Source organism: Pterocles gutturalis, unplaced genomic scaffold, assembly GCF_000699245.1.
Source record: "Pterocles gutturalis isolate BGI_N339 unplaced genomic scaffold, ASM69924v1 scaffold27984, whole genome shotgun sequence".
Taxonomy (NCBI): domain Eukaryota; kingdom Metazoa; phylum Chordata; class Aves; order Pterocliformes; family Pteroclidae; genus Pterocles; species Pterocles gutturalis.
This window is the reverse complement of record NW_010134062.1, coordinates 44,006-56,707: the sequence shown is the minus strand read 5'-3', so window position 1 is coordinate 56,707 and position 12,702 is coordinate 44,006. Positions and strand designations below refer to the sequence as shown.

At 38.1% G+C, this 12,702-nt stretch overlaps 1 protein-coding gene across 1 annotated transcript in view; it reads left to right on the top strand.

Annotated features, from left to right (window-relative positions):
- Positions 1–1,335: 1,335 nt before the first annotated feature.
- ABCC1 (ATP-binding cassette, sub-family C (CFTR/MRP), member 1) overlaps positions 1,336–12,702 on the top strand; it is a gene marked incomplete at its 5' end in the record, with an annotated part of 40,786 nt that continues 29,419 nt past the window's right edge. The window contains 9 exons of the mRNA XM_010081475.1: positions 1,336–1,512; positions 2,263–2,388; positions 3,637–3,774; positions 4,913–5,038; positions 7,962–8,023; positions 8,895–9,026; positions 10,066–10,293; positions 10,970–11,147; positions 11,841–12,002. Coding sequence (XP_010079777.1) covers positions 1,336–1,512; positions 2,263–2,388; positions 3,637–3,774; positions 4,913–5,038; positions 7,962–8,023; positions 8,895–9,026; positions 10,066–10,293; positions 10,970–11,147; positions 11,841–12,002 — 1,329 coding nt within the window. The remainder of the gene's footprint in view (positions 1,513–2,262; positions 2,389–3,636; positions 3,775–4,912; positions 5,039–7,961; positions 8,024–8,894; positions 9,027–10,065; positions 10,294–10,969; positions 11,148–11,840; positions 12,003–12,702) is intronic.

The following is a 12,702-nucleotide window of genomic DNA, read 5'->3' as shown; positions in this document are numbered from 1 at the left end:
GTTCTGAGCAGTGGGATCTATTTCCAGCTTTGATGTTGGAATAAAGGGAACAAGCACGACAGCTCTTTTTGGTTCTGTTTCTTCATCTATAAAATGTGGATAAAGGCACTTATTTCTGTGACCAGCTCAGGTTTTCATAGAGGAAAAGGATTGCTGACTGTCACTATGTCCCGGTAGCGGTACTGGTGTTCTGTGCAGTTGTAAGCTGTGCAACCATCTGAAAAAATGCTTTGCAACTGAAAATGATGCTATAGTTAACAAGCCTTTGGGCACGACACTGCTACTCTTGGCTGTGTGGCTTTTAAACAGAAGCCTGTGAGCTATGCTTCTTCGGCTGTTGAATACTGCAGTCTGTCCGCAGCAGGGCTATCTCTGTATTGCCTCCTTCTGTTGGAGAGTCAGAAATCCACAGCACTTGAGAGGAAGTGTCCCTTGTGATAACTATACAGCAAAGTCAGTAATTTTAAGGTAAAATTTCCAGCCAGAGATTTTACTAGCTCAAGCCAATCATAAATATGGCATAAAAATTCATTTTACTAAATAGCCTGTCCTTCTAAATGGCCTTGTACCAGTAATGGAAGTGGTGATCGCATTGTTACTACTGTAAGTGTCAATTTTGGTTTGATTGTATGGTGGTTCTTGAGAACCATCTTGTTTTTGAGAATTGTGTTGAAAGAAATAGGAAAACATTGAATTATATTGATTTACAGTTTCCTGTTGTTGAGTAGGAAACAGCTGCAAGGGTGAGCCTTTTACTTAGTTCTATGCCCTGTTGTTATGAATTACCAGAAAGTCTCAACTGGTTTTGCTGCAGGCAGCTTGGGAGCTATGAGACTAGTTTACAAATAGTAGTGATGTTGTTTGGTGCTGTTCACTTTTACTGTGTGCCAGATAATGTTTCCACACTGAAATTTGGGAATGCGGCGTGTCTGAGTATTTCCACATACATGCACAGTGATTGTAGTGGGAGATAGCTAGCATTGTCATGTTATTTTTTCTGCAATTATAATGTGAAAATCCTTGATTAATACTGTTAAACATCCTGATAAGTACTGTTAGAGATACCAGTATTAAATCTGAGTGAGTTATGTGTTGTGGTAGTTTGGTATAACCGACAGAAGTGACACTAATGTAATCTTGTGAAGGTTTAAAACTTCTGACCTACAAAAAGTTCAGTAAAATCAAATTCATCACAGAATGGCATCAGTTTAATACAAATATAAATAAATACACAATAAGAAATACAGAATAAGACAGATAGTGACTATATCTTTCTTTAAATACTGAAGTTCTGTGTTTGCTTTTTCTTTAACTCGATATGTTTTCTCTCCCCAGGATTGGAATCTGACATGGTACACAGAAAATCCAGACTTCACCCAGTGCTTTCAGAACACAGTCCTAGTCTGGATTCCTTGCATTTACCTGTGGGTCTGCTTCCCAGTGTACTACCTATACCTTCATCGTCATGGCAGGGGATACATACAAATGTCAAACCTCAACAAAACCAAAACGGTATGTGACTTTTTAAAATCAGAATTTATTAAGCTCATCTGGAAGTTTAAATCTATTTTCAGCTACGTTTTAGCACACTGTTTTTGTTGAGTGTCGATTGTGGCCTGTGTGCATACTTCAGTGGTAACTTACTTGTTTGACTTCTGTTTGATTTCTGAGCCTTATGTGTTTCTGTTGCCCTTTTATCAGTAAGGTTTCTAAAATTTACTCTGCTATAGCAAGAAAGCATGCAAATCCTTTCTAAGACCAGCTGGAGAAGACTATTTTGAGGCAACTCAATCTCAAAGCCTTTATTTGAGTAAGAAAAATTATTCATTATCCTGTCAGCTTCTTAAGTTACACAGCATAGATTTCTAGAGCTGCTACAGGTGTTCTATTCCACTTCTGTTATGAAATAGGTACTTAGTGTTTTCTTACTTTTTCTCCACTGTAGAATAAGGGAAAAGTTTTAAGAAGGACTGTAATAACATGGTATATTGGAGAGTGTTTGTCTCTGCAATCTGCTAATCAGGCGTGAGATTCACCAGGTTTCTGGTTCATAATACACTGAATTATATGGTACTAAAAATTCGTAAACTTTTCTCTTGTAGTGGGGATCCAACAGGTAAAGCCAAATTACTTTTCTTTTGTCCATGCTGTAGGATTGCCCAAAAGAGATGATGTGATTATATTTCCTCTTCTACTAACATAACATCTAGCATGTATATATTGTGTTGCCTAATCTGTGTGAAATACACTTTTGTATTGCAGGCTTTGGGCTTAATACTGTGGATAGTCTGCTGGACAGACCTTTTCTACTCTTTCTGGGAAAGAAGTCAAAATATTTTTCGAGCTCCGTTTTTTCTTGTTAGTCCTACAATATTGGGTATAACAATGGTAAGTTCTTCTGCTGTGTTCATGCAAAGCCTTAAGCAATAACATGCATTTTAGTATTGCTCATAGTGTTGTAATTCTTTAAGCTACAATCTTCATCTGCAGTTAAACTGTGAAATATTCTCTGAAATGTCTGCTTTCTTTTAATAAAAAGAATTAGACAAAAAAAACCCCAACCCAGCTGTGCTCAGTGCGTTATGTGTCAGCACCCACTCCAGTGGTAGTTGTCTTTGGTAGGCTTGAGCTACTGTTCACTTCATAGCTGGACTCAAGCTGATTAAACCTAGATAATACAAATCACACTGAACTTGGTAAAAGATTGTAGAAAGCATTACCTTGTTAAGTATCTTATTACAAACTCTCTTGCATGTAATGTTCTTTAGCGAACACTTTGTTGCATTTGATGGCAAGGTGGAAAGTATTAAATGCTACATGAGGCACATAGGGGTCTCCAGCTGACTCCTACCTACATTGTCTGCTTTCACACCAGTATCTCTGCAGCCTGCATTTCAAGTAAGATGCCTTCCTATTCATTTATTGTCAGTTGCCTTACATTTGTCACAGACTTGGAATGGTAGTGAGTAAACATGATATTCAATGGGGGACAGGATGGGATGGGATACAACAACCCCAACAACAACAACAAAAAAAACCAAACAAAAAAAACCCCAACAGCCCTGAAACATACTGACAGATGCAAGAGCTGTTAAATATTTTGTGGTCATTTAGTGATGCAATTGTCAAGCTTTTGTCAGGCTGATAGAGAATGCAGCAGTCAAGAGAGATTACTAAGTTGTACCAGCTTCCTAAAGGACTCTGAAAACACACAAAATACAGAAGAGTAATATTTGCTCAGTGTTGTTTGATGTCATGGATTGTACGGAAATAGTTTTTTTTATTTTAAAAAGAGTTAGTCAGGAAATACTTGGAAAGGATATGGTGTCACCGTAATTGCATGTTGATTTGTGATGTGGAACCAGAGAAGTAAAGAAGTAAAGGCTGGCAGCTGTTGACAGTGCTTTGATGTATGTAATATGTATTCATTTGCCCTTTTTTGTCCACTTCTTGTCTTTACTACTCCAGAGAACTTCCTATTTAAATGTATTTTTGAGTTACACTTAAAGTCTCTGGATGTTAGAATGTCTATGAGATACTGGGTTTGAAATGTTAAATAAGCACACTTCAACACAGTACTTCATATTTGTGCAAAAACTTAAAGCTTGTAAATATATTTTTCTTATTTGTCCACAGTTGCTTGCCACATTTTTAATACAATATGAAAGAATAAAAGGAGTCCAGTCTTCAGGTGTAATGACGATTTTCTGGCTGATCTCGTTGTCATGTGCCACAGTCATTTTTAGATCCAAAATAATACATGCCTTAAATACGGTAAGTGACTGCCAGCCTCATTCAGTTAAAAATAATCCCAAACGCTGCAGTAATAGAGTAGTTCCTTGCTAATTATGCCAGTCAAGTCAGTTAATGATCCATTCAGTGCACCTTCATTCCTTGGTTTATAAATGCAAAACAAGTAAGACTTAAATGGCTCTTGTTTCGAAATGCTGCCGAAATTCATAGTGATCTTAACTCTAGCAACAGTTGCCAAGAAAATTGTGCTAGCTGTTCCAGCAAGGGGATGTGTCTGCTTGAGTACAATGAAAGTGTATAATCTTTGATATGAAGCTGTTCTGGGAGTTTACGTCATCTTCCTGTTGATCATACAGTGGATTTCCTGAAAGACTTGGTGTGATGGTAATGTGGTCTCATATGCTGAGACAAAAGGAATGTGTACCAATGAAATATTTTTATGTTAGTCTGCTTTATAGTGAGGTCACCTCAAATATCAGATTAATTGTGGATCTGCCTGAAAATGGCATATGACTTTTATTTCTTGAAACCTTTAAGCCATGTTGTGAATTTTGAGAACTTTCAGACAACTTGTATCTTTAGCTGTTGGGAATGAGATTTTACTGGTGGGTCGGTGGGGGTGTGTGTCCATCTGTCCCTGTGCTTTGATTTCTAAGCATTATACTTTATGTATCAGTCTCAGTCTAAAAAGTGGAATTTGAGCACAACACAACAAACTAATCTAAATTCTGCTCCTCTGATTCTTATTTTCTGTATGCTTACTAATTAACAAATCTCCTTTGAAAACCCCTTACTATCCAGTGCATAAATGCTGTGCTCCTGTAAAGAATACCTTGACTTCAAATTGAGGCATGCTGTATTGGTACAAACAGTGTCGTAAAGAGAACTTCTCTACAGAAGGAAGTTCATGCTTGTGTTTTGATGTCAGTGATTGATTATTAAAAAAAAAAGGTATCTTTCCTGTCCTTCCCCCTCTCTTTACCTTCCCTTTACCAAAATAGACATTGACTTTAATTTGCATGGGGGTGGGTAGTGGGTAGCGTAGCATTTATGTAGCTTGCAGAATTTACAGTAAGGAGCTGTTTTATGTTTAATAGCAATATGTTGTTTTAAAGAAATTCCTCAAGCCCACTAATTGGAATGTTACTTTCCTTTGTAGGGTGCTGAAGTGGATAAGTTTCGTTTTGTCACCTTCTGCATCTACTTCATCCTGTTACTTGTACAGCTCATCCTGTGTTGTTTTCCAGAACGACCACCTTTGTTTTCTGAAACAGTAAATGATCCTGTAAGTGTTCAGTCTATGCTAAGTTCTGAGTATCATACATGCTGCATTCTGCACAGTGAGTTATTGAGCCGTAGTCTCCCAGATGCCAATTAATTCAAATCTTGTTGATTTGTTTGCAGTAGAGTGTTCTTTCTGCTCTTTAGTTGGTGATGCGGAAGATGAAGCCCATACATGCAAAACAGGGTGGTCTGTATTTAAGAGAACGAGCAAAAATACTGTTTCAGTCATTCCTGAGTAGCATTCCTCAAGCTTAAATCATATGTATTTATATTCAGTAGTGCTTCTGGCAGTCGGTGGAAAATACTAATTTGAAATGCTGTCCTTCTAGTCATCTGATACCATTCAGTAGGCAGTAACTTAAATCTACACCTGGAAAACTTGTGAATGTGGATAGATGCATTTGATTTCCATATTTACCTCTCTTGTGTCAAGCAAAAATTTAACCAGCTCGATTGCAAGAGCAATTAATATTAGAGGGTGGTCTGGATGCAGAAATTGAATTTTATCTAGACATGATCTTTTTTGCATGTGTTCTTAATTGTATGTGCTAGCTGTATGTCATGGATCTAAAGGGACCCAAGGGATGCTGGATCATTATACTGCTTGCTTAACCCCGGGCTAGACTTTGAGACACAGTGGAATGACAGCTGTCACTGCCTGGAGTTTAGATGTGCCAAGTTTAGAAACCTCAGTTATATATTTTTTTTTATAAGGCATAATTCTGGTTTGATGGCTGTTAGGTGGCACTGACTGATGAAGGAAGGTGTGAAATGTGAGAGGGGGGAAATAAATGCTGCCTCTGTAACTGTGGAAAAGGTCTGTAACCAGTTGTGCTGACTGAATTCCAAGTTACCTTCTCTGTCAGTGTCCAGTGTGCCGGTGGTGCTCTACATTACCACTGGCAGACAGTCTGCGTGTGTATGCCTGCAGGGAAGAGCATCCTGCTGAGTCTTTGGGTTCTTTTCATCTCATTCAGGGATGAAATGTATTTGACAGGATACTGTGGATTTATGGAAACCTTCTTTTCTGCTTTGATCATGGTTACAAGGTGCTTTGAGACCACAGTGGTTTGTTTTTGTGTTCAAAGTATTTCTAGGAGTGTCTCTAGGAAGTTGGGCAGACTTCAAATTTTAGCCTTTCTTCATGACTGATGTGTTTGTTGAATGTTATGATGGAGAAAAGAACAAAGCAAGTCGTGTTAGTCTGTCTTAAATTCCAAACCAGAAATGTTTGTAAGTCTTGAGTAAAATCTTACTTAACCCAAAAAACTACAGTGAAATTTCTGAGATGTAGATGATGCATATAGAAGTCAAACACTGTGTTTTGTCTCTTCTTTTTGCTTTGTTTACATAAGTCCAAACTTGTTACAACTTGTTGTCTTCATTCTATCTCACATGAATGTCAGTAGAAGTGATAGTTCTTTGCGTGTTAACTATTTAATTTTATAAAAAATAGTATTATTTACAGTAATTAATGTTTTAATGTTCTTAACTTTTGCTTTATGCAAATGAAGTCCAGTTTTTCATAGTACAAGATATAGTGGACTGTTGAATTGAGAGTTTCCACCTGCAAATAGATTCAAAAAACTATAAAGGAAAAAAGTAATGCAGCATTTTAAATTTTTTTTCTAAGTTGAAAGTACTCCCTGTATTGTCTGAAGTAGAAAACTAACTGTCGGGAAAGTTGGTGTGGCTGGAGGCTGAAAGTACCACACCACCACACACTACCCCACACCCCCTTTTTTTTAACTTCTTTGAGTTAGAAAACTTACTTATTCATTAAGTGATGGTGCTGAATTTGCTTGGAATACTTTTGTTGCAAGTGTTTAAATACTTTTGAAATGTGGAACTCTTATCCCCTTTCAAAAAAATGCCTTTGTCTCCTATATGCCCTTATTGTTCCCTACAAAGTTGCAAAAGAAGTTGTCCTGTGAAGACGAGGAACTGCAGGAGTCTGTTTTGTGTAGCTTGATTACAACACAGTTCAATATAGCTTAGTGGAGAAGCCAGGTTACACAAACATGAGTTGAAAAATGCAAATCTTGGAAACACTTGGCTCTCACTGTTTCAATTGCAGTATGCTAATGATGTTTGGTGACTTCAGTAGATGGAAATGCCTGAGTTGCTCCAATTGTAGTTGATAAAAACCTCATGGTTTGTGTGCCAAAGGAGTGTCTGGTTTTAGGATTCTTTAGATGCTGTTCCAGAGCAGTGAAAGAGGGAAGAGAAATCTGCACTGGAATTCTGCAAGTAAATCACCTTTGTGGCTTTGAAATTCTTCCAGTCTTCCTTTCTGCTGTTAACCAGATTAGGAGAGGATGTTAACCTGAAGAGTAGTTAAAACAGGCAGCCATTGCACTGGCTGTAGAACACGAGCTAGCGGTGCACTGTTATGGATACTTGTTTCCCATGCTTATTGATGAATGAGATGCAGGGTTTTTAGGGGCTGTTTTGGATGCTTTTTTGGAGTTTACAATATTTTTCATTTGTGCATTGTTTTGATGGAGTCACAGCACTTAACTGCTAGAACAGTAGCACTGAATTCTTCATTTGTGACTATCCAATTAACATATTTATGCTCTCATATGGTAGCACACCTTGCATTGATATAGGTAGGCACTGGTCATGATATCTTGAGAGAGTGTCTGACCTGTGCTGTCTTATAAAATTCCCTTGTCTGTTTGTTGTGTTGCTGATACAGAGCACTGCTGTTCCTGTGTCCCAGTAGTCTAATCTGCTGACAGCCCTGAAGCTGTGCTTGGATTTTCTGAACAAACTCTCAACAGCATAAGTGACAAGCTTAGTAATGTGGAAAAAAAATACTATAAACAGAGTTTCAAAAGCACCTTTTCTGTTTGGTTTGTTTCTTTTGGCCCTGTATCAGTCACTTTGTATGTGGATTGATTTCTATTTCTGTCTTTCAGAATCCATGTCCAGAGTTCAGTGCTTCCTTCCTCTCCAGAATCACATTCTGGTGGATCACTGGGTAAGATCAAGATGATGCATAAAGCACCAATTAAAGTTAGATGGCATTTTAGGATCCTAGTTTCAGAGTTAAATTAGCAGTAATCATGCAATAATATTTTTGGTTGTTTTGGTTGGTTGTTTTGTAGATAGATTAAATTGATTATTTTTTTCAAATTTGATTAATATTTTTTACTTCCTTCATAGAGTCATTGTAATTTAAAATTTTGCCAGTATATATTTAGTATGTTTACTGAAAGAATATAATAAAAAAAATTATTTGGGAAATGTGAGAAGGTAGAAATTATTTGCTGTATTTAGAAACTAAGGTATTCAAAATAGTTAGCTCTTTTTGTCCTATCGGTGTTTTTTTTTTTCATTAATTTAGCTGTATTTATGCTGTATGATTTGATTAAAACAAATATTCTTGTGAGTTAAAACACAGAAACATGTAAAACAATATTGGTGTATAGTTGTGGTTGGTACTTGGCCAGAGTTCCAACAGAAAGCTAGATGAAAGGAATTGCTTTGTAAAATTAAAGGCTAATGAAGATTTTGAAACTTGGTAGGCATGGGAATATTAATTACCTGGATGATTTTCAAATTAGATTACTTCATCCTTTCTTTTATTTTCCCTGAAATTTTAGTTGTGGCGTATCCTGGAGTCTTAGATGTTTTGTTGTCTAATTCTCATAGTAAAGACAGGAGGATGTATGTCATGGTGCAGGTACTAACTCCTGCATGCATTTTTGTGAAGAGCTTGTTCTGCTTTGGGGCTGGATGTAAGGACCACTGTCTTATGGCATTATATATATATATATATACACACACACACACCTATCTCCAGTGTTCCAGTGTAGTTAAATGTATAGTGCTGATTCTTTCTAATACAGGTTGATGATTCAGGGTTATCGGAGACCTTTGGAAGCGAAGGATTTGTGGTCATTAAATAAAGAGGACACATCGGAGGAGGTAGTCCCAGGTTTGGCTAGAAACTGGGCAAAAGAGTGGGCAAAGACCAAGAGGTAAGTTTGGTTATGCTGGCTGGCAAATCTTCCAAGATGTGGAGGTTCAAAAGCTCAAGTTACTCAGCCTCTACTTCGAGGTGTTTGTCATCTGTTGTCAAGCCTGCTTTTGTAAGGCCCAGGTGGCAGCTCCGTATTTGTTCTTAAGTGCATACAGAACAGGAACCAAGTAGGGTGTTTTGTGTCTTATGAAGAGCTGCATCAAGTTTCCCTTAGTCTTTCATGATCCCAAGCTGACTTTTGTTACTTTTGATGTGTGGTTTTTCCTTGGGGAGGGAACGTTTTCACATGAACTTCAGTCATGTAATTTAAGAGCTTGGGCTCCCTCTATAGTTAGTGAAGCCTCAGGAGGGCAGTTCAGGATGTAAAAGTGAGCAGCTTATTTCTTTCCTTTGACTATATAGGGAGCCTGGGCATCTGAGCCCGATGACTAAAATTAGAAAGACTGCATGCCTGCAGTTTCCATCCTACTTTCATCATCCTTTACTGCAGCAAACAGAAGTACCTTTTCATTGAAGGAAAATTGCTTGCTTGCTTACACACTGTATTTTTACATACAGCTTGTCCTCAGAAGTTCAGAAGTATGTAGTTTGGCATAAGCCAGATGTATGAAATGAATGTGTTTAGTCCATTGGGGATGACTTGGCATAAATCTGACTGCAGTGTTGTAGTTCTGGTGGTACAGTGCAGCCTTGATTTTGCTGAAAGTTCAGCATACTGGGTTCTAGAATAATAACGTCCTTTGCTCCTGAAGTTTAACACAGGTTACGGCCCTATTCCTCATTCCCCAGGGCAGACCTATAGGAGAGATTCAACAGGAGTGTTACCTATCCCTAAAAAAAGACGACCATTTCCGTATGGCCAGTTCATTTAGCTATGGTTATATGTTTAACAATATGTTTGATTGACAGTAAAACACAGTTAAACTATTAAGAAGGGCAATAAACAGCTCATAAACATCTCATTTGTATACCATGTATTTTTCCAGTTGGCTTTATGCTTGAGTAAAGGCTACATTAGATACCGGTTCTTTTTTCAGGCAACCATTACACATGTTATACTCACCCCAAAAGCAGCAAAAATCAAGCGACTCAAATGGTGATGTGACAGAAGAGGCTGAAGCTTTGATTATAAAACCGTCTCAGAAGAGCTCTGAAGCATCTTTATTCAAAGTGTTATATAAAACCTTTGGACCATATTTTCTCATGAGCTTCCTGTTCAAAGCTGGACATGATCTCTTGATGTTTGCAGGCCCAGAAATTCTGAAGTAAGACTTACATACTTTATTATTGTATCAAAAGTATGTGGACAGAAGTTAAAATGCAGTGGTATTTCACTCACCAAACTGCTTTGCCTTCAGCTGGTTCAACGGGGAAGAGTTGTCATGCCAAGTTAGAGACCAGGCACACAGATTATTTGGATCCATTGGTTTTCAAATTGTAACATCATGTATTAAATGTTTGACTTTTTATGCTCCTTTCCAACACTAGGAAGGCCAGACAGGAACATAACAATAGCAGGAGAGTTTATTTAATCCTAACCTGTAATCACTGTGGGACTACAAGTTACAGTATGTGAAGCAGCAGAGAGCTAAGGGGTTAAGCGGAGTTGCACTGCTTCAAAGTGAGAAGAAGTAAAACAGCTGTAAGTGGTTGTATTTTAGCTGTAAGGAATATGAGACTTTCTAGTGTAGCTCCAAGAGAATGCTGTACATATATGTGTTACTTTCTGTTTTAAAGGAGTACATTGTTAGGAGGAGGGAGTGATGTGTGCTAGTATAAAGTGATCTCCAGTTCCTAAGTCGTTTACTTAAGTGTTTTATCTAAGTTGAGTGCTTTGGGTGCTTACATGGCCCATATAAGGTTTGGAATAATGTAAGTTTGTCACCCTGACACTTCATTTTGATTGGCATATATCAAGAGAACTAATTCCTCTCTCCACAGATTGCTGATCCGCTTTGTAAATAACAAAACTGCCCCAAACTGGCAAGGCTACTTTTATACAGGGCTGCTGTTTGTTTGTGCCTGTCTTCAGACGCTGATTCTTCACCAGTATTTTCATATTTGCTTTGTAACTGGAATGAGACTCAAAACAGCTATTGTTGGTGTAATTTATCGAAAGGTGGGTGTTTCTTTAAATATACAATACCTCTTGGTGACTATGTGAATGCATTGCTTAAGTCTGAATACTTAAAAGTAGCTAGGAATCAGCCTACCAAAGTCTCCTAACTCTTAATAGAAATAAAAGCCTTTAAGATAGAACGATTTTCTAATCTACTGGGTAAAGTTCAGGTACCTTCTTCTTCCCGCTGCCAAACAAGAAACCTTGTCTCATTTAGTCTAGGGGTGTGAAACTGCTTCAGTTTGTGCAGGAATTAAGATGCGTCTACATTTACAGCTTCATTTGGGACTTAGCAGCAGTGACACCTCATCTTGGAGTAAGCTGGAACATTTTAGAAAGCTGTGGACTGATTGCTCTGAGAAAAATGTGTGACAAGAAGTAAAGATTTCACTTCTTACACTAAAAACAAAACAAGCAAACAACACCCCCCCAAGCAAGAAAATGACCGACCAACCCGAACCCCAAGGAGTGCTTGTTGTCTTTCGTTCTCTATTATTTTAAACCCAGCTGCTTGCTTCAAACCATACAACTTGCATTTTGTAACATGTGCAGCGTAAACAGAGTATGAAGCAGGAAAAAGATTTTAAAGATGAAGCTCTGTAAAGCAATTGAATTCTGTGGAGAAAATGCAAATGAGTAAGTGTTCCTTCATGTTGCTTTAATGTTGGTGGTTTTTTTTTTGTCTGCACCTAGGCACTTGTTATCACAAATTCTGCTAGAAAGTCTTCTACTGTGGGTGAGATTGTGAATCTAATGTCTGTGGATGCACAGAGATTCATGGACTTGGCTACCTATATAAACATGATTTGGTCTGCACCCTTCCAGGTGATATTAGCACTGTACTTACTGTGGCAGGTGAGTACTGCGTGTTGTTTCCTGTTTTGACTTTTGCAATGTGCTGCTTCCTATGGTCATGACTACAGACAGCTATTTTTTGGACCACTGGAGGGTTTACAGTAGTGTGGAGAAAATGCTGTTTGTTTGGAAGCTATTAAGAGCTGCTTTTGTCACTGCTGTCAAGAAGGAAGGCAGGAGATGGTTAATTAGCACATCTGAGTGTAGGTAGGGAGGATGCAGATGGGAGCTACTATCTTTTGGGGGACTGCAGCACCTATAGTATCTCACCTGTCACTTCGGTCTTGGTTCTGCACTTAGAGAGTCACCATATGAGATGTTCACTATTTCGAGTCCGGACAGTCACCAGGCTGACTTCCCAATTCTCACCATCAATGAAATTCCCCAAGTTGGTCACTCCCTGCGTGAGTCTCTGCTTCAGAAGAACAGACAAACTAACAAAACCTGGAAAACATTAGAAGATCTCCCTCTGTGTGTGTGTGTGTGTATATAGATCTGTATCTATAGATGCCCCTCTATATGCGGGCTATATGTGTATGCTTGTTTCAAAAACCAAAGCACATAAACATCAATCCAAGCCTCTACTTGATCCTCCTCTTCTTCCCCCAAGCTGTTCTTGAAAAGGAAAGAAGTTGAAAAGCTATTTCAGAATGCTTTTCTGTAGCTTATGCAGTGGTTTTGACCTAAGACTTTTAAAAAT